Source organism: Hippoglossus stenolepis, chromosome 16, assembly GCF_022539355.2.
Source record: "Hippoglossus stenolepis isolate QCI-W04-F060 chromosome 16, HSTE1.2, whole genome shotgun sequence".
Classification (NCBI taxonomy): Eukaryota; Metazoa; Chordata; class Actinopteri; order Pleuronectiformes; family Pleuronectidae; genus Hippoglossus; species Hippoglossus stenolepis.
In genome coordinates this window covers 3,176,103-3,198,582 of record NC_061498.1, presented here as the reverse complement: position 1 = coordinate 3,198,582, position 22,480 = coordinate 3,176,103, and the positions used below count along the sequence as shown (strand labels likewise).

The following is a 22,480-nucleotide window of genomic DNA, read 5'->3' as shown; positions in this document are numbered from 1 at the left end:
CGCACAGTCGATCAGATGGAGCCGGGTCCGCCACAGGGAGGCGACATGACACCAGCACGTGCTCCTCACCTCAGACTCGACTGTCACACAGAGCCAGCGTGTACTTCATATACAATACACACAGGGCCAGCGTGTACTTCATATACAATACACACAGGGCCAGCGTGTACTTCATATACAATACACACAGAGCCAGCGTGTACTTCATCTACACACAGAGCCAGCGTGTACTTCATATACAATACACACAGAGCCAGCGTGTACATCATATACAATACACACAGATCCAGCGTGTATTTTATATACATACACACAGATCCACCATGTTCTGTGTAAACATAGAATAAACTGTCCTGTGTCTGTATGAACGCTCGTGTGTGTCCCCATTGTGCAGGTGATACACACTGTGATGTGTCGTCACGTGGTTCCTGATGAACCAACTCTTTGTTGTGTTGTTGTTTTTATTCTCACAGACGTCTGAAAGGTATTTAAAACTCCACCAGAGGCTGTTGAATGTGTCACATGACCAGTCCTGTGCTGCATGTTTCGCCAAAGCTGCAAGAACTCCTCATCTTCACAATGAGGTAATTTCTTAACCTCCGACTATTTTTACACTATTTTGCACATCGTTATCCTCTGCACACGATCAATAAAGTCTTATCTTATCTTATCTTATCTCTATCTCTATTCAAGCAGGAGTTGCCCCAAACGTTGTCTCCTCAGTCTAACAACGTCCCGCCTGTCATTATAAATCCAACCAGCCTTGGGTCTGTCTGATAAACGGGTCAGCAGAGGAGACCGAGGGGACTGTGGGGATTGGAAATCCTGTTTCCTTTCAGGATCCGTCAGCATCTCTCTGCCTCCCTCTGTCTCTTTCCTCCTTTTTACTATGAATAACCACTTTATCACAGATACAACTGAACTGCTCCTGCATTGCAGTGCAGGTTGTGGGGAAACACTTTAAACCTCTGTGTCCCACGATGCACTGAAATGAACCGACTTCAGTAAATATGCTCCACGACGCTCCGAATAGACGAGAGCGGAGATAAAGTGCAGTCTCTGCTCCGAACGCTGCTTTTGACCCCGAATCGCTTCGATTTGGACACTTTGGAGCGGTCATCTGTCGCCATAGCAACACTGAGTTTCGCTTTGGGCAAATTGAAGAAAGGAAAGAAAGAACGCACACACCGTGGACGTGATCGGAAAGTCTTTAAATCCTTTGTCTAATTTATTTTTTCTTTAACACAAAATGGAGAGAGTGTGAAGGATTAAAGATTCTTCATGCAGAGAAAAGCTCGGGCTCAATTTTGACCTTTTTTAAGTTTATTTTTAAGTGGAGTGCAGCGATGCCGTTCTGTGGGAGAGACGCTGCAGAGCTGAAGCGTAGATTTGTGTCCTCAGATATTAAAGTAACTCGCGTTTGGACGCCCTGAGGACAGATCCCATGTCACTTCACTGGGAGCCAGCTCTTCCTCCCAGTGTTTCCAGTTATTTGAACCTGTGTGTTGATAATTGACTCTAGGGGGAGCCAGTCTCTTATCAGTTCTGCACACCGGTTTGGTTCCTAGACATTTGTTGGGAGGCACCCCTCTCCTCTCTCCTCCTCCTCCTCCTCTCTCTCCCTCTCTCTCTCCCTCTCCTCTCTCTCTCTCTCCTCTCTCTCCTCTCTCTCTCTCTCTCTTCTTCTCTCTCTCTCTCTCTCTCCTCTCACACACTCTTTCAATGAATACTAATGCAGCGAGTGGGCCCACCTCCCTTCCTCCCATCTTTTTTCGCAGGGATGGGCGGGAGAGGGGAGACAGAGCAATTCCAGCTCAGTATCCTTCCTCATGAGGCGGGCAGTGCTTGACTAGCAGCAGCCCCAATGCCTTTTTTTTTTTCCTCTCTCCCCACTGAGCAATATTGATGATACTGTGCGTTGCTGCTGCAACAATGTCTAACCTGTGTGAGTGGTGCGTCCCGTCAGCCCAGAGTTGAGCCTGAGAGGAGAGGAGGAGGAGGAGGAGGACATCTGTGGCTCTTGTCATCTGGATGGGAAGTCTTTTTTGGGAGGAGAGACAGCAGAAGAAAGCAGAAGGCAGCCGGGGAAGGGGAACAACTGGCAACAGCCAATCCCCCCTTCCACATATAGACTGGAGACAACGGAGGCCACTGGAGTATTTGCTTTTGTCTTTCGTTTTTTGTTCTTTTTTTTCCTCATCGCGCTGCTGGGAGGTGCTTTACCTTTTCATTTGCTCGCTCTCTCGGTCCTCTGTCTTCTCATCTATTTCGCCATTTACCTGGTCAACAATTTCCTCTATTTATGAGCCAGACAAGGAGGGAGAGAGAGAGGCAGAGAGACAGAGAAAGAGAGAAAGAGAAAGAGGAGGGGGATTTTTTTTTTTTTTTGCCCCCCACCCCTTTATCCTCTTTTTTTCCCCCTCTTCATTCATCCTCCCTTCCCTCTCCACCGCTATCACTTCCAGCCTTTTCTCTCCCCGTGCAGCCCACGCTCCCTCCTCCCTTCGCCGCCTCCTCCTTCTCCCCCCCCCCCTCCCCCTCCCCACACCTCTCCACTCACTGTCCACCCATAACTTTGGCTACTTCTCCACTCCACCACTGTTTTAATTTCCTTACTTAAAAAAAAAACAAAAAAACCTTTAATAGAAACATTTTAATTGGCTTGCTTGTGTTTTCTATTTATGCCTTTTTCACTTTTGTACCTTTTCCTATTTTCCCCCCTTCTCTTTTTTCCTCCCACCATCCTATGCATCTTTTTTGGGGCGATTCTTAAATCTAAACATAGGTAGGTCTATTTAGTGTCTGTCTCAAAGTCTTTGTTCCTTATCTGTGTTTGCGAGGGTTTTTGTGTGGGGTACACACCTTGACGCACACACACACACACACACACACACACACACACACACACACACACACACACACACACACACACACACACACACACACACACACTGGCCTACAATCTCTGGCTCCCCTCCCATCTGACTCTCAGCTGATTGTTGCCTCATCCCATGTCATCGTCACGTCACCCCCACATACTACAACCTGTGTCCTCTCACTTGTTTTCTTATCTTTCTGTTCAGACCACAGTGACTCATCAAGCAAGCATCTCCTCCTCCAGTCGTCATCACGGAGCCACATTTTGACTCTCTCGTCATTTCTATGTTGTTGCACACAAGTCTGTCCCTCCATTAAAATGTCTGAAAGTCCCCTGTTACATCACGCCCTCCTCCTCGTCCTCGTCACACGTCCTCTCGCCCGCTGTCATGCCCATTCAGAGACGTCCACATCCGTCCAGTAGAGGAAATGCACATTGCTGGCGAGCGGAGGTGTGTTTTTTAGTTTCCTCGCTCAATGTTTTATCGGGTGAAGGTCAAACGGAGCAAAGGCCCCGATTCACGAGCGACAGTTCACCGTTGTTGCAAAGTGTCTCTGAGTCGACACTCGCCCGTTCTGTCGGGGTGTCATCTGTGTTTATACACTCCTCTCTCTCTCTCTCTCTCTCTCTCTCTCTCTCTCTCTCTCTCTCTCTCTCTCTCTCTCTCTCTCTCTCTCTCTGTTGCTCTCTCCCTCCCTCGCTCTCTGTCTCTATCCTCTCATTCCCGCAGACTGACACACACAAGCACTCAAAGAGAATGGACTAGGACCACAAAAACAAAATACCTGGCTTCATCGTCCAGAGGATTTTTTCCCTCCTCTACCATAATTTTCCACTTTTTTTTTTATCACTCACTTTGCTTCAAGCTCTAATCTCTTCACATCACCTGTTTTTTCTCCATCACACCCCCCATTCTTAATCAATCCACTCATTGATGTATTTGTTGTTCAATTTTTAATTTGCCATCTAAAAAAAAAATGTCATGTCCTCACTTCACACGTCATTGACTCGCCTGCATCAGAGAGGAGTTGCTTTTTTATTTTGCGTCCTGGTGACGTAGTGATTTTCATCCCATTAGCTGGAATACGAGAGGCAGGTTGTTCATGAGCAATCTTTTGCATTTTAAGGAAAATAGAAGATAGGTTGAGTTGGAAGCAGATTGCAAAGTAACTGAGTAATTTGGAGTGTGTGTCTGTGTGTGTGTGTGTGTGTGTGTGTGTGTGTGTGTTGGCTGTAGAAAGGCACAACGATAGACAGATGCATAGCAAACCACACGACTCATTTTCCTTGCTCATCTCATCTTTTATATTTCCACGTTTTTTTCCTGAAGGAGATTTAATGCCTCTCCTCTTCATCACATGAAGATAATGGGAAGTGGGACTTTTGAGCAGCCGTCCCCCTGATAAAGCCACTCTGGATATAGCTGTTTTTCCTGTGGAATTACCCTTTAAATCCTGGATTTGGTTCCAAACGACAAAAATAATTAACAATTGTCAAAAACTGCTCTAAATTCGGGACCTTTTTTCTTTTTTTTTTCTCAACATTTTTTTTGTAACGGACTAATTTCAATATTTCTTTTCCAACCATTGAGTCTTAATGGGATTTTACTAACGCGGATTAAAGACTCAAGCAACATCTTTGTCTTAGTTGATGTAATATCCGTGATCTTTACAATTTCTCCAGCCCACAAAATTGATTACATTTAATATTTCTCAGTGTTAAGGGTTAAATAGGTGAGTACAGTGCTGTGCATCCATACATGCTGTTGCTGTTGCATTGATGATTATACTCATGCAGATATTCACTTTATTGTATTTGGTCATTGACATAGTTTTTACATGATGTGTGTGTGTGTGTGTGTGTATGTGTGTGGACCCGTCATGGACGTGTGTGTGAGGTCAGACAGAATTCAAATGGGAAAAATGACAGATTTTCACAACTCACTTCACCGTCATTCATCCTTTTGAGCTTTTAATTTCATTACATGCTCACATTTCATGCATTTGAAATAAAAAAAAAACCACGCTTGGATATCTTGAGCGTCCGATAATTTAGTTCACGTTAAAGGGAACTTCCACACTTCACCCTCAGCTTTGCACTGGAGCCAGTGTCCGGCTGATGTGAGGAGCCACTTCTGTCCATCACATCTGCTCAGTGCTGCTCCACGCTCTCTAGTTAATGCAGTGGAGTGTGTGTGAGAGGCATCTCTATGTGGATCAATAAAGTAATCTACATGAAGAGACGCTCTCTACGTTGCCCTCTTCACGGTGTAATTATTTTTATCTGCTGTTTTTCCAAAGATGCACAAAACGCTTCGCGGCGGGAGACTGACGGTAGAGCTCATCTCCTCGTGGAGTGTTGGAATTTGAGTGTGTGTGTCTGCAGCAAAATTCACACCCACTCTCCCTCTCTACTCTTTCTCTTTCTCTCTCACACACACACACATACACACTGACACTTGTCCATCTATCCATCATAGGTGCAGCAGCGATTGACCCCTTTTCTCTGATTAACTTTCGTATCATTTGGCTGACAGCGGTTTGAATTTATGTGTCCGTGTGTGTGTGTGTGCGCGCGGTGCACGGTCAAGGTTACGGCTCCGTACCTGCGAATTCCACCTGGGACCCGCTCTCGTAACCCAGAACCATTACCCGTTGTGCTCGGTGCTCTTGACACACACGTGACCCCTGCAGCCGATCCACTGATGAGCACTTAAACCCAGGTAGTCTGTCAAAAGCTGTCACAGCTGCCACGCTGCAAAATGGACGTCTCGGGTGCAAACCGCCTCTGACACATGGCTCGCCGCTGTTTTTTTTCTTTTTAACTTTAATGATCACAAAAATAGGACGTCAGGTGAAAGTCGCGTACATCTCGACTGTGTGGTGGAACGAGGCCGCGGCTGAGCGGACACTGATGTCAACCGTATGTGCCACTTAGCTGGGAAACGGCAGTGGATACAGGGGATTCGACTCCTGGAGGCTGGTCCTGATTTCACCGGTTCTCTCAAGCGTCGCTCGGGTGGAGAAGTGAGAAGTCACTGTGCAAATGAGCAGTTTGCAAGATGGATACAGTTGAGATTTGTTGGCGATCATGGTGGGACCCAAGCGCTGGGTTGTATCAGTTACCGACAAGAATACGTATATATTTTGAATCGCTTTTTCCAATTAACTCGCTTTACAGATTCCCCTTGGAAAGTAGAATCGTATTTAGTGTTTTGCTAAATGCTCGTTAATGCATTGCTCCATTTGTTCTTTACTCTAATTCTAAATTTAAAAACACACCTTCATTCAAAATCAACGATGTGTGTAGCAAATATTATAGAACAATAAATCAGCTGTTAGTTGATGACAGATCTCAAGCATCCAGTCTGTGAAAACGAAGCCTGATAAAAGTCTTCAGACATTTCACGTGTGTCTTCAGTCGCCATTGATGAACAGGAGAGGAGCCAGCAGGGGCCGAGCAGATTCATAATCCCATCCCTCCTTCCTCCGGACTCTCTCTGTCTGCCTCTCTCCCCATGTGCTACCTAATGAGACAACAGTACAACTCCCGCGTCTGGCTCTGAGCTCTGCATTAATGAAACCAGCAATAACACTCCATTAGCTGTTTTATCTCCAGCTAACGTCCCCTCCGTGCCGTCCAGGGTTCGTTGTATTCCTGCCGCACGTCGGTGTGTGTGTGTGTGTGTGTGTGTCAGAACCCTCAGACCCACATTGTGTCTGACGCCGCACGACAACCTCGTCCATCGTCTTGTTAAAGAGTGAATCAGTCTGCGGAGCTCCATCTAACGCTCGTAACGTTCTGCAGCGTGTGTGTCTGAATCCCGCTCGGCCATTAGAGAGCGAGCAGGACGCCTATGTGGGGCGACTTTAAAAAGTACATCTCAATTTTTATTGGCAGCACATTCACATCAAGCGAGCAGAATATGGGTCATGATCTGATATAAAAAGGCTATTCAATAATTCATAGGCGCTGATTAAGAGGACTCGTATCGACGCAGACACCGTCCATGACAGGGCCGAGCGCCGTGTGTGCAGGAAAAGCAACATTTAGGCCCTTTGTGGGATTAGTGGAGGCGAAGAAACAAGCTAAAAAGAGCCCGGGTGTTTCCACCGAGCAGCGTAGGCCTGCGTTTGATGTTTTAATCTACTGCTCGCTCAACCCGCCGGTTTCACGCGTCGACCGTGAAGTGGCGGGCGTACATGTGATCGGTGTGTTGGTCGGCCGTGTGTACATGTTGTGTGAGGCCCATCAATCTATTAAATATGAAAAGTACAATCTGTTACCCCCGCAGAGACTGGTTTATTATTCATCAACATATTTGAATTAATCATTTATCCACCTAAAGTGTGGCCCATGCTCTCCCCTTCAGTTTAGGCGTCATTATGGACCCGATGTGTTAATGATATATGATTTATGTATAATCAGGATTAATAGAAGCTATTTATTAGTCCTGTTGAGGCAGAGGCAGTTTAGCAGCACAGCACATTAGGAAAAAAGTACATTATTTATCATGTTGGGCTGGATTCTTTTGTTTTATCCTGGTACACACACACACACACACACACACACACACACACACACACACACACACACACACACACAGTTGACTAAAGGGAGCTGTGTGATGGATTTAAACAGATTAACGACGGTCACATTGTGTTTTTACGGAACAGAAATGGCCTTCGCAGTAGATTCGGATGATAAACAATTACACAGAGCGCCGCATATAGATCACCATTTTAAGCTCGGAGCTGTGCATTTTAAATTCCCCCTCATTTCATCTTATCTCACTAACTCCGCGGGAAGCGGGTCATGGGTTGCACACGGTGCCACAGCACAGTTTGCTTTTATCAGAGTGTAAGTGCCTGTGACCTGCTGCTAACCCTGTGTCCTCTCTGTTCCCTTTGCAACAACAGACTGGCAGACGTCAGAAAAACAAGAAGCGCCAAACATCTCTTCGGAGGAACAGAAGTGAAGCTGCTCCCGTGGAGCACAATTACCTCCAAACTGCTGCGTTACCCTCCTGACCTGTCGAGGATTTTACCTAAAACTGCTGTGAGTTCACCGTGCCCCCCCCCCCTCTCTCTCCAAAAAGGAAAAAACTCTCCTTGTTCCCAATCAACACAGAAAGGATTATGACGAGGGAAAGAGACACACGCTTCTCAATTCATGAACATCTGCATTTGCTTCAGTAAATCCCACACACCTAATGAGGTGGTGGAGTGAAATTCAATTAATCACCAAGGCCTAAAACGTGCCTATTCGATAAAGTGCGGCTGGTTGGAGCCAACGAAGCTGCTGGTGGAGTGACACCTGAAAATGATAAGGAATAGTTTACTTCCAGCACCATTTCATTCTGCTTTTTTGGACTTAATTAAACTCATCTGTCTTTTAATTGGCTAATTATGTTGCCGTGTGGTGTGATTCCAGGTGATTAGTCTTCTCTCCCTGTGGGAAAAAAAATTCCTCTAAATTTAAATTCTAAAGTTTCTATGCGATGTACGTGGACGTGATAATGGCATCGGTATAAGATCATCACCCTCAGGGACAATAACCGACACGAAAAACACGATTATTCAGTAAAGACGTGAAGAATCTCTTCATTTACAGCCGCTGCTAACGGATCAATAACCATGTTGTCTTTTGCCCGGTGCTGGTTGCAGTTCAGCCTCCCTCAGTCTGAGGCTATGAGAGGGAGAGAGGAGTCCCAGGCCGCACCATCATGCTACTTCTGAGAAGCTGGGATGAGTCTTTGGCTGCCGAAACACAAGGTAAGACAATGTGGACGCACGAGGCTTCTCTCCGGCCCGAGCTGTTCTTGGCTTTCTCTCTCGCTGTCCCTGTAGAGAGCAGCTCGCCTTATCTCACCTGTGTGTGTGTGTTTGTGTGTCTAAGTGTGCGCCGCTCCTAAAGCTCAGTGATGGATGATCTTAAACTTCCGCGGGCTCTTTTGCTTTGTATCTCACGTCGGGTTTGCTCAAGGGTCAGGATAATGGTTCAAGGTGGAGCCTGCAGACGAACGCTTTAATCCTGGAGTTTTTAGCGCAGTGTGCACTTTGATCAATGGCAGGTTCGACATGACCCGGCGCCCATCGACTATCGGCTTCATTTGCATGGATCTACAGGCATTGATCAGGCAATTAAAGGATCCGTTTGTGTCAGCCGCTCATCAGCTGTGTGTGAGTGTGTGTGTGTGAGTGTGTGTGTGTGTGTCTGTGATAAGATAAAAGAAGATATAATTCTCTCTATGTGTTCCAGGACCGAATTACACATAGAAATTGTATTTGCCACAAGGGTCCATGAGAAGCACATTCCATCGTTTTCTCACACACTCGTCTCCTCATTCGTCGGTTCTCGGCTTTTTAAATTGCTCATAAGTTGTTCACAACCTTTTTTTGACCACCTCCCTCCCTCTCTCCCTCCCTCCCTCTCTCCCTCTCTCCCTCTCTCCCTCTCTCTCTCCCTCTCTCCCTCCCTCCCTCCCTCTCTCCTCCTCTCTGCCCATGCACTATTAATCAGCCGTGACGTTTAAGAGACTCAGCCTCAGTGCAGAGGAGCAAGAGTGAGAAACTAAATTTTTTTGTGTGTGATAGGAGACGGTGGTTGTCGGGTGGTGGCGGTGGTGGTGTGTTGGGGAAGGGGGGGGTGGGGCTGTGTGCACGGTGTGTGAGCGCACTACAAATGCTTCCATTATACAGTTACTCCTGTTACTTGTGGGGGCGACGGTGCAGCTTGGTAATGAAGTGCCTCGGCCTCGGCCTTCTGTCGTTAGCTGAAAGTCACACGGCCGGGTCGGTGAACGCTGACGCTGCACCGCCCCTACTGTCGTCCTACGTCACACGGCATCACACCAATTAGCAGCGATGGTGAATCTCATTAACGACACGGCCTCGCCGTCATTGAGTGAAAAATTACCATTTATTAGTCTGTTTCCTGCTCTTACATAAACTGTTAAGAAACGAGACACAGAATGATGGTTAATATCGGAATAATAACGAGTTTCGTTTTCCTTCTCGAAAAGCTTTATCTCCCGCCCCTGTGTAACAAACCTTAATGTGATTTTGGCCGCTCATTACATCACCAGCGCTCAGCTCCATTAATTAAGGGCAACACGGCTTTTCCCTCAAATCCAATTAACACCAGACCCTCGCTTCAACTCTGTCATCGTTCAGGCTCAACGCACAAAACTGGTCAAATATATTGAGGCTGCAATCTTTGAAATACGGTGTGAAATATTTATCCGATGACTCTCGTCCTACAGAGCAGTAATTAACAGCAGATTTCTGTATCGCAGCACAACACTGGGATAGATGAGCACCTCTTTCTCCTCCAATAGCCAGAACGCTCATCAGCTTATTTGGGGATAATATTCATAATTGGCATTATTATTCTTTTTATGCATTTGTTTATTGGAAGTCAAAGGAAGTTTTTCTGTCTCTCTTTGTTTTTCCTTTCGACTAAATTAGAGCAAATTCAGGAGCTGGGGAGTTAGGAGGCATTTTGGTGAAGAGGAGGAGAGGAGAGAAGAAACAAGGAAAGGAGGTGAAGAGAGGAAGTGTTGTTGTTTCTGGGGACGTGAATTAAAAAGAGAGAGAGAGCAGCTGTGCGTTTTTTCTCCGGGAGACGATATAACTTCTGATGTCTCTCCTGTTTTCTCAGCACAGGCAAAATTACTCAGCAGAGTGTGGCCCCGTCTCATTAATACGACAACTCCAAAAGTCTTATTTAAAGAAACCTTTCAGGCGCGTTTCTCACATTGTTCGAGGCCGTCGCCGCTGCTGTTCAACTATCGTGTGATTGAATCGACTTGTAAGATGCAGAATCACAGTCACACACTCTGCTGCAACGGGGATCAGTTCATGTTTATCAAGTCCTGGGGCCTCATGTTCTGGGCTTGACCTGAAAACCCAGCGAGGATCTGCGTGCTGGCATTGATTGGCTCGCAAAGCAGCAGATCAATGCGCCTCCGTTCATCCTGGTCTCCGGCAGCGGAGCAGTAACATAAGTCACCTGGAAAAGGGCCCGCAGATCCAATCATTAGCTGAGCGCTGCACTTCCAACATTTGCTTTGGTGGCATCTGTTCTTTCCTGGCTCGTCCTCAGATGCTGCTGTGAGGAGGCTCCAGGTGCTGTCGCTGTTTGTGCTCCAGTTGTTAGATGGAGCCGACGCTCAGACAACGACGTGTCGGTTTTTTCTGTATTTTTTGCTGGTTTGTGTGTCTGTAAGCAAGATTCTACAAAAACAGCACAAAGGATTGTCACTAAACTTGGTGGAAGGATGTGGGATCGGTCAGAGAGGAAGCCAGAACATTTTGGTGCGTGTCCGGATCAGGGTTCGGTTCCAAGAACATTTTGCTTTTCAACATTTTCCTTGATTTATCAGAGAATTATTCATGGTTCTTGGTGCAGATCCAAATAAAAACTTGGATCTAGTGAATTTAAATGTGGTTTCATAAGGGGACTGTTGGCGGAGGTATGAACTTCTACTTCATACAGTATTTTTACACTTGTGTGGATGCTTTTCACGATTATTTCGTGTTTGTGGGTTTGAGTATTTGTGTTAACACGTAGCTCACCGTGTAAATTTGTGTGTTCGCACGTATCTGCACAACAACCCTCGACTGCAAGCGTGCACAGGGACGTGAGCGGCTGCCTGGGTGAGCAGCCGCGCGCTCCACTTCAGCTGACTTGTTGTTTTCCGGCCTCATCAGGAGGCTGTGTTGTTGTTGAAGCGGATGAATGATTTGTTTCAGTGTGTGCATGCTACAGGTCAGCATCTTTTTACGCAGCCGCGATCGACTGGAAACAGTGGCGCTCGTGCCTGGAGGACTAACAGAGTGTCAGAGGCTCTTAGTGTGACTGCAGCTGAATAATAAGAAATCAACACATTTCTCCATTTCTATACGCAATTTGTTCTGTAATCTGTTCTTCATTTAAATCAGCCGGATCACACTGTGTTGTTCAGAAGTGGCACAGACTTTATATACTTTATATGTACACCCGGGCGACTTGCTGCTGTCGTCCCTGATTTAACGGCAGCTCCTTGGATCCAGCTTCGGAAAAATAACACTTGTGTCATAGTGCATGATTAATTTTATACCTACAGAATCTGATTAATGTCTTGTTGCATAGAAGCTGCGACTGAGTAATGCTACTTAAACTTATTTTTGTTCATCTCCGCTCCACTAAGCTACATTTTTCTTTCCCATTATGAAAGCTGCGCTGGACTATAAATCAGTCCATACCATAAAAGGGATTGCTTTCCCTGATACCAGCAGCGAGCTACGCCCCCCTGCAAGGAGATTGGATGGCAGTGCATCATCAGCTGAGCCACACACACACAAACACAAACAAACACACATGAGCGCGCACACGCAAAATCTCCAAAAGTCTGTTTGTGATGTTGCAAAGATGAAATGGTCAAGCATGGGCAGTGACCCTCGACCATCCCCCGAGTGCACGTTCCTCCGAGTGGAGCTGGAGATAACCCGGACACGAGGCAGCGTCTCCTGGCTCTGCTGCCGCTGCTGAAATGTCAGAGCTAATGCTCACCTCGCTCCAGTGGCCCCAGCAACGCAGAGCATGCTCCACGGCCTGCTCTCGGCCTGCCTGCCGTCTCGCAGGCTCTCGTGCTGCCTCCCGCAGCCTTCTCCCGTGACGCTTGTTTGCCGGTAGATAATATTAAATGCTATTGATTGGGTTGTGTTAAGGAAAAATGCCCATGGGGAGTGTAGCAGAAGAAGTCCCAGCAGGGGGGCCCATGGCTCCCTGAGGGACCTCATTCACGTCCTGTCAGAATCTGTGATATGTGGCAGGGGAGCGAGGGAGAGAGAGGGAAGAGGAGAGCAGGTCAGTCTGTCTTGTATTGAACAGAAAGATGGAGCAGACAAAAGGAAGAGAAGGGAGAATGGGATGTGAGCTATTGTCAAGCGACTGTACGAACATAATAGGTTTGTCAAAGTCTGACCGATCCAACTCTCAGACTCGAATTCACTTTGTTCCTGTTTGCATCTCCCATTGATTTGCGACCGAACGGAACCAGAGCGGCTGAAAACTGCTGAGAACGATGTCGATGTGAGATTGTTCGTTTGTGAAATGTCCTGACAAACATTTCCGTGCTCAAGAGAGTTCATACTTATGGATTAATTTCCCCGACATTGTCTTTTGTGTCAGTGTCTGTCTGGAAATGCTGGAGAAACCTATAGTTTCGTTTGAGTGATCTCTGTTTCCTTTCACCGTACTTTGTTTACAGTCTGACGAGTTTCTTCTTTTGCACGAGTCAAATGTTTTTCCACACAAAACACACACGGACGACATTTTGGCTCATCTCCATTAACAGCTATCTGCATATGGATGAAGATAAATTTAAAAAGCCGATAGACGATGCTTTGCAATGTTTACTCGCTTTAACATAACTTGTCAAACTAGAAACGAAATCCAGAAGCTTTCCGGCCCCAAATTCTCATCCCTAACCTACAGATTCAGTTGTAGAATCTGTTTTATAGAGATTCGCCACCATGCTGCTGTGGAGAGAAGTTGTGAACACAGTGTTGACATATCATGACAAACTTGCTCTTTAGTTGCAGGAATATTTACTTGTAGCCCAAAATGAGGACGAGAGTGATGAAAGCAAAACAGCTGCAGGACAGAAAATAACCCTGAAAACGAGCTGGAACTGAATCAAGAGGCTGAGAGGAGCTGCACATTCAGGTGTCGCTCCGGAAGCTTCACGACTGAGTGACCGTTCTCACTTTGTCACGTCGTCGACACATTATAAATCTGCTCTCCCGTCAGAATAATGAATATCTCGACCCGTGTCGCTTGTTTTTCAAACAGTCGTTTAAAGGTGCTAAACACTTTGGACCCGCGCTCCTGTGTTCTGTGGTAAACACCGACAGGGTAACCGGGGGATCAGTGCACATTTCATTTATCATAAGCAGAACGATGGGGGTGTTGCTGGGTGACGGAGCAATACGGGAAAAGTATGAGAGGGTGCGGAGTGAGTATGTGTGGAGGGGTGAGTCCAGGGCAGGGAGAGAGTGAGAGAGTGAGAGAGTGAGTGAGTGTGTGTTTGGCAGCGATGGGACGGGGTGTAAATAACAGCAGCACTAGAGGAGGACTGGGTGTTAAATTAAACCTGAGCCCGAGAATGTGCCACCGCGAAAGATGAGACAATTAGAACAGACTCACACAGCCAGACACTGATAGCACCCTCATTAACTGTGTGTGTGTGTGTGTGTGTGTGTGTGTGTGTGTGTGTGTGTGTGTGTGTGTGTGTGTGTGTGTGTGTGTGTGTGTGTGTGTGTGGAGGTGTTTGTGAGAGAGAGGCTGCGACTTTTCAAGTGTTCATATTCTGTTTGGAAGCATCTTGAAACCGGTTCTTCTTATAGGATTTTCATTAAATCCCATGAAAACACAATAAATGTCAAAATGACAAAAAATACATTGATTTTATTTCTTTACTTGACAGAGCGATAACGATAATACGTCAGGTGACCTGAGCGAGACCTCAGGATATGTTGCGACTACGTGAAGTTGCACGTGGGAGCTCCGGGTCACCGGGATGCTCCATTAAACACGTAGTTAACAATAAGTCAGTGGAGGGGAGAGAGGAGGCAATCGGCCTTAAAATGAAATGTCCCGTGTTGGTATGTGTGTGGGACGTTTACAGACCATATTAATATATCCAGGACTGAGCGTTTAACACAGGATTCAAGCTGCTTGGGATCGCAGGCGCTCTTGATCTTTACATAAAACAATATACCCCCTAAGTCAAGTCAGTTTAAGTCAGTTTAAGATAAAACAAACAGCAATAAATCCAACAAAACATAGTAAAAATCAAATAAACCCACACAAATGTAAGTTTTGACCAGCAACTACTGCTTCAATCTGGTTCTGTGGACCTCAGCCATCGTGTGTGTGAGTGTAAAGTTCAAAGATTAGAGAGACAAGGAGGCGCTCGACCCTTCAGAGCTTTTCAAAACAAACAATATCATTTTCAAAATCAGTCCTGGAATGAACTGGGAACCAGCACAGGTGAGACATTACCTCGCTTCTGTGTGCCTGTTAAAATCTGGCTTTATATAAGTTGTGTTTATATATTTCATGGAAAGGTGGTAAAGATTGACACAGTCACGTCGTAGAACTTGTTGCGGCACCGTTTAACATGTAATAAGTGAAATGGAGAGTTGCTGGACATTAATGGGAGCTGAAAAGTCTCATATTTAAACCAGTGTTCAAACAAAAGGATAATGGCTTCTTCCTTCTTCCCAACGTGTGAAGGGCGAGCTCTGTTTTGACACCCACCCCATAATAATATATTTCATTTTAAGTCGGCCGGAATTATCATATCTGTCACGATGAAATTGCCTTCTGACATTATCTGTAACTGCTGCCCAAGCATCTGATTTCTATTATGAAGTGGGGAAACCCTCGGGGTGACATAAGATACCGTCTCCTCGGTTCCACAGCGGAGCGTTGGTTCTCGTGTGTGTGTGTGTGTGTGTGTGTGTGTGTGTGTGTGTGTGTGTGTGTGTGTGTGTGTGTGTGTGTGTGTGTGTGTGTGTGTGTGTGTGCGTGTGGTGTGACAACATGAGCATTTACGCGTGGAGAGAGTTAAAGACTTTTTATTTCACACATTTTTCTCGTTTCTTTCCTTGTTGCGTTTTCACCAGGGCTGGATTTCATGGGGATTATTGCGACAAAGATAATTTTACATTGTATAATAATATGCATTGAAAGCTCAAGCTCTTTTATTTTTTGAAAAGATTGAACCCCCTTTGCCTCACATGGTTTGGTCCACGTTCTCCGAAAATATTATAGATCTGCTTCTTCGATAACATTAAATCTAATGAGTGATATTATCTATAGTTCTATTAATAAGTGTTTATCTCTGTACTATCATGCAAATACTGGACTTATGAGTAATACATATTATAATTGTCATAACTCTATTAATAAAAGATAATGTCCCCAAACAACAAGATGGTTTTAACACGTTTAACACGAGCTACACTTTGCTGACTATGTGGTGCAGATACACGTCTGGGAAGCTTTTGTTAAATCTTCATAATTTCCCATTCTGCTGACACTGTAAGGAGATGTTATTAATTATAATTATTTATCTCCGGATTGGCATCTACATGCTCTTTTTTCCCCCTGCTACATCTTTGTATAAGTGTGCGTCTTTTGTGCCGCATCAGTTGTGTAATTGAAGAGCTGCCGTGGATGTGCTTGAACGGTCGAGAGACAGCGTCTGCATGTTCATTACTTTACACTGAGGCTGAGTGGGCCTTCTGCGTAAATGGATTATTTCATAGTAAGTGTATGCATCATTCAAACTGATGCAGGCTCCTCCAGTGTGTGTGTGAGTGAGAGCATGAGGTGGGTCTGTGTGTGTGTGTGTGTGTGTGTGTGTGTTGTGTGGTGTGTGTGTGGTGTGTGTGTGCCTTCACTTTGGTTTCTGTCGTGATTGCGAGTGAGCCAGACCACAAAAAATCAATCAACCAGAGTGACAGAGAATGGGAGCGCACAGAAGGAAGCAAAAACACATGCACAGATGCACATGCACCCACACACACACACACACACACACACACACACACACACACACACACACACACACACACACTGCTGTGAACATAAACTCCAGAAAAGTAGAGACACACTGTGCTTTTTTTCACTTTTCACTTCAATGCAGCTCAAACTCCAACTTTCCACTCATCTCACTCCTGTAATCACTCGTTCTCTTTCTCCATCTCCATCCCTCCTGTTTCTCTCTCTCTCTCTCTCTCTCACTTCATTCCCTGCATCATCTGATGCTCCCTCTCTCTCGCTCGTCCTGTTTTCTCTCCTGCTCTCTCTTCTTTTATCTCTCTCTCTGTCTCTGACACACACACACAGTTTTTTAATTAAAATCTCTCTGTATCAAGGGATTCTGTTATGGTGGTGATTTAAATGGAGGGGCTGACATAAGCTTAACATTACTGTCAGACCAACGCAAATTCCATCAGCCCTGGTTAAATTTGCAGCGCTGGCCATTTTCCAGAAGGCTTTTTATTCTTCAGCCAAAATCTATACCACCATCTATCTATCTATCTATCTATCTATCTATCTATCTATCTATCTATCTATCTATCTATCTATCTATCTATCTATCTATCTATCTATCTATCTATCTATCTATCTATCTATCTATCTATCTATCTATCTATCTATCTATCTATCTATCTATCTATCTATCTATCTATCTATCTATCTATCTATCTATCTATCTATCTATCCATCTTATCTTTCTATCTTATCTGTCCATCTTATCTGTCCATCCTTTTTCTCACAGATATTCCCATATGCTGTTTTTAAGTCTTTAGTGTCAGGTCAGCGGCATCATGACGTGTCGCGACTCGTGCACAGACTCCAGTGCACACGGCGGTCTGACTCATGTTCGGTCTTTTGAGGCTGATACTGATATAAAAAAAATGTGAGAGCAGAGGCATTGACATGCGAGTAACATGGGAAATAATTGTGAAAATTGTCAAAAGTATATTTTATTTACGGCGATTTTATCTGAATATAAAAGCTACCTGAAACCCCGATACTGAAATCAACCTGTGATATCGACCGTGTTGATATATTTGCTGGGTTTGTAGCAGACAGACCTGCACATATGCTCGTCACACACACACACACACACACACACACACACACACACACACACACACACACACACACACACACACACACACACACACACACACATGCCCTGACACACTCCACACAGAGATATGCCCCCAGTGCCAACCACCTTGCTGTGAGAAACGAGACACTTCCTCCCGAGTGTTAGCCCCCCCCCCGCTCCCATCCCCGGCCCGCCTCTTCCCTGGTGAACTCACTCTCACTGGTGGTTGGGGGCGGGGAGCCCATCGTTTCGGGTCTTCATAAATCAAGATGTTACCACCGGCACTATGAGGCTACTTTTTAATTAAAACTGTGAATCAGTCTGCCGTGATTATGAATTGTTCTCCGCTGCTGCTGAATAAAATATACAGGGCTCACTCCTCCCCCACTGACTCCTCTGTCTCACTTCCTCGCCGCTCAATTTTTCACCAGAAATTGAGAATGTCCACACAGGCCTCGGCCGTGCACGGATACTAACGGCTGACAGCGTTGTGAAATAGTCGAGGGGCTTAGCGGTTGCATAAATATAATAACTCCACACAGAGGGGTCTGGCGCCACTGGGGTCAACACCATTATATCACACAAAACAGCCCGGAGGTCAGGAACGCGCAGCCAAACGCCGCGAGGCCCGTGGACCCTGTTTACCACATTACCGCTCCTTTAATTGTGTCACAACAAGTGGAATGAGTGGCTGAGCTGGATGATCGTATCAGAGCAGTGATGAGTGAGGAGTCAGTGTTATGATGGCAACAAGAGAAAGCTTTTGTCCGATGGTCGGGTCGGGTGAGTGGCGGTTCAGATAAACAATGAAAATGGCTCCTGTTTTTGTGTCACTCATGGCGACGGCGGCTGGAAGAGGAGCGGCGCTGCTTCGTCCGCTTGTTACCGGCGACGACGGCAGCTCTATACTGTCAAATGAAATAAATAAAAACCCACATCTATGAATACATTTATATGCAAAACAGTGAGTTTTAAAAGCTGCTCTCAGGAGTCGCACCAGGTTTAAGCTTAAGAACTTGTCTCCTTCAAGGGGCCTATTGCTAATTTATGACCTTTGCGTGTCTTGCAAGCACAACTGACACCGTCCTGGTGGAGGCGGTGGGATGAGCCAGGCCTCGGCGGAGCAGAAATTAGCCCAATGGAGCGCGGCGTAGGTGGAACGGAGCACGGGGCCGTCGCTGTATCGCTGTAGCGCCGCCGCCGCCGCTGCTGATGCTTCCCTTTACGTTACATCAGCGTGCAGGTGCAAGGAGGACGGGCTAACTGGAATTCAATCTTACAGCTTTGCACAAACAAACTCATGAATGATAATGGGTGGCTAATTGAAGGTACTGGAGCGACTCGCTGGGAAAGAGTGCGGCGCTGCAAATGGAGTGTCTCCCCCCTGGTTGTCATGGCGACTGGCGCAGAGAGGCTCCTGACCCGAGCTGGAGTCAGATCATCTTTTACGCACGCTCCCTGTAATCAGTGCCACCGCTCGGTTTTATTTGCAGCCATGAATAATTATAAGTGAACTGTTGGCGGTCACCGCGTCACCGAGCATCACTGAGCTGTTTGAAAAGTTAGATGAAGTGTGGCCTCGTCGATACGTCTGCGTCTCACACAGGAAAACATTGTGATGACTTTATTTTTCATCCACATGACTTCAAGTGGATGCAACTGAACAATGTCAAGATTGAACATCAATGTTTTTGATGGTAAAACAATTCTGGACACGTGGACAGTTATTATCACTTCTGCAAAGGAGGTTGTGTTTTCACTCCTGTCCGTTTGTTTGTATCATTTGTTTGCAAAATTACACAAAAACAACTCAACGCATTTCCACAAAACTTGGTGGAAACTTGAGTTGTGGGTCCGGGAAGAAACCATAAAATGTTCCAGGCATTTTTATCCCTTTCTTTAACATTGTGTGAGACATTTTTATTCATTTCCTAGGAAAGAATTCATGGATCTAAAAATCAGGCACATTTAAGACATAACATAACTGATATTTTTAGCTTTTCCCTTCTAACATCCTAAAAAACATAATTTCTTTGCAATGAGGAAAAAATGACTCCCCAGCCGACGCAGGTTTTATTTGCCTCTGGCTCCGATTGTGGTGGAAACGAAACACCCGGGTGAAGGCGCTAATTTGGCCGGTGAGGTGAGAGAGCTCCTCGGCGTTTCGTGGGTTTGTGACGTCGGACATGATGCACCGGTGGAAAATCAAATTCTCCTCCACTGGCAATGGGAAAGATTGTATTTAAATAAACCTGCATGTACCTGCGTGTGTGAAATTTGCTGCAGCTTTGACTGAATTGAAGTGAGTGAGTAACATTCTACATTCATTGGTTTGTAGACCGTGTTTACGACGCCCTCGACCGTATATTGGCTGTTTTTATGTTTCCTCTGTAGTTTATCTGTATCGACGATCAGTATTGATGTGTACTCTAAACTATATTTCACCCCTGATGAGCATGTTAAAGTGACGTGACCCAGTAAATACTCTGTGTCCTCGAAGCATCGCTGAGTGTTTTGACCTGTGCTTCCTTGAGCGACAGCCGCTTGGAGGTTGTTAACGTGCAGCTGACCACTCGTGCTGACCTTGTTGTGGACGGAGCGATCCCTCCACTCGTAGCAGGTGCTTTTAAAAGCTGCTTTCATCCAGGCGACGGTTTATTATCAGCTCAAAGAGAACCTGCACCCGGCTTCACAGAGGAGGTGTAGTGTGTCTGCAGCAGACATCCTGTCATACTGCTCTGGGATTAGAGAAGCCGTCTCAGCTCGGAGGAGGCTGGTTTCTACTCCGGTGCCATCCACAATGCTGAAGTGTTCACCTGTGGCAGTGTTTTGTTCCCGTCTGCTTCTGTTGCAGCCGGTGAGCTGGCCAGACTGACTAACTGTCTCTTTGTGTTGCTCAGTGGCTGCCGCCTGTTGAACTGGCAAATCTGCCCGTCCGTCCGTGTCTGTGTGTAGCGCTGCTGCTGCTGCTGCTGCTGCTGCTGCTGCTTCTCCGGGGTGAGCGTTTGGAGGGATTAAATCGGGGGACATCCGTTGGAGAGACGCTCTTAGATGTCATTATCCCTGTGGGGAGTCTCATCATCATCCCGTAGCCGAGAGGCGCTCGGCACTGCGGCCCTGGGAAGGATGCAAGAGAGAGACAGCCGTGACAACCTTACGTCTGCAAGAAAATAGTGATGATCGTGCAAAATAAAATAAAAATAAAAAACGAGCATCCAAAAGAATACTGGAGATCCGTGTTTCCTCTGCTGTTAAAGCCAGTGGAACTGGCAGTTATCAAGGCGCGGGTAGTGAACTCCATCCATGCGCAGCTTCTAATCATAGCAAGGCCCATGCAAGAATACCTGGAGTTAATTGAAATGTGTAAAATTAGCAACAGAATTGATAGCTGAAAATGAAAGTCATCAGTCAATATTCCGCCTCAGGGGAGAGTGAGGAGATAGGTTTCCTGCAGCGTGTTCGCCGAGGTGCTTTGAATTCGAGGAGGTCTGTGAAAGATTATGGGCCGGATGATTTTATTTCACCTTTTTTTGTCATTTCCCGTGGACCCTTTAAATCAGGGGATTAAAGAATTTTGCCAGGGCAGTTATTGCTTACAAAATAATGAACATGTGGCCAGATGTGAGATGATGTACAGCATTTAACTGAAGCTGGATTAGACTGAAAAGTTCCTTAAATGGAATGGGATCTATTTGGTTTTTTCTGTTTTGGTCTGTGTCCCCCGTTGCAGCGGCTGTGACGTGTGCATTGTGCCGGCGGACACGGCGGACACAGAGCAGCAGCGGATTAGGCCGTGTTCTTGCTTAAGCATATTTCAGGGATCGGGTTTAGATTTATCCGAGCGTACCCATGAGATGCCGATTTCCACTTGAAGATGCAGATTCTGAGCGAGCAGCCACACTATCGTCTTTTTAAGAAACCGATCCTGCACCACAGCTGCTTGAGATTGCCCCCACAATGCAGCGTGGCAGATACCTTCCTCTGTGTTGTTTCTCACGAGTACGCACACATGCACACACACCCCCCACACAGAAAAACAAAACATCAACAACGACCAAAAAAACCAAAACTCTTGCACACCTACTAATCCAAAAAGGCAGAATCCTGGTGCCAAAAATAACAGCTTGGAATGAGATGGATGGAGGAGGACAGATTATTGCTGCTCTAATCTGTGAAAAGCTGACAATAAAACACATTTGAAGTGATTACAGCGCCGTTATTGGCACGGGGGTCACTCCATGCAGCGCGCTCCTCCTATCCCTCACTCTACCTTTCTGAAGACAATGTGGTCTCCAGCAGAACTGCACGCATATAAACACTCCTGTCTCTTACCGTGACTCACGGACTGATGCTGATGAAAGGCAGCTGAGGAGAGGCAGCGAGCAGACAAACTGAGGCAGGAGGAAAAGTAAGAGAACGGGAAGAAGAGTCAGGAAGGAGGAGAGAAAAGAAGAACGGAGGGGAGAGAGAGAGAGAGGGACTTTGCTGCAGAAGCCACAAATCAGGGAGAAGATTAAGCGTCTGTTCTGCGAGGCGGAGTAGGTGTAAATAGAAACGTGTCCCTAGGAGAGATCCTAGAGACCAAGTGCTTATCTCCTTGAGTGTTGTCAAAACACATTTGTCAATCTGAAGTGTTGAGGTGTCTTAGTGTCTATGGGAGACTTGATAAGCAAAAAACAACAGCTGACGGTTGATGGAGGACGGTTAGCGGGAAACACTGAGTCCACAAAGACACAACCCGAACACACACACAACACCTGAGACTAAAAAGAAAGACTGAGTGTGGACGAAACAAGCTGATTGTCCATTGTCCTCGTGTCTGACTCCTGCTGCAGGACCAGCACGTCATCAAACAGCTGCAGGCGGGTTTACCTGCTCAACAGCTGCCACATCTCAGGGAACCAGGAGAAAATGCCTCACAC

General features: G+C 46.1%; 1 protein-coding gene across 1 annotated transcript in view; it reads left to right on the top strand.

Moving 5' to 3' along the window:
- Nucleotides 1-7,806: 7,806 nt before the first annotated feature.
- The window catches only part of LOC118123160 (glutamate receptor ionotropic, NMDA 2B), a 100,265-nt gene continuing 85,591 nt past the window's right edge, over nt 7,807-22,480 (top strand). Inside the window, exons 1-2 of the mRNA XM_035180344.2 lie at nt 7,807-7,936; nt 8,545-8,652. Of these exons, the coding sequence (XP_035036235.1) occupies nt 8,626-8,652 (27 nt within the window). The 5' untranslated portion in view covers nt 7,807-7,936; nt 8,545-8,625. The remainder of the gene's footprint in view (nt 7,937-8,544; nt 8,653-22,480) is intronic.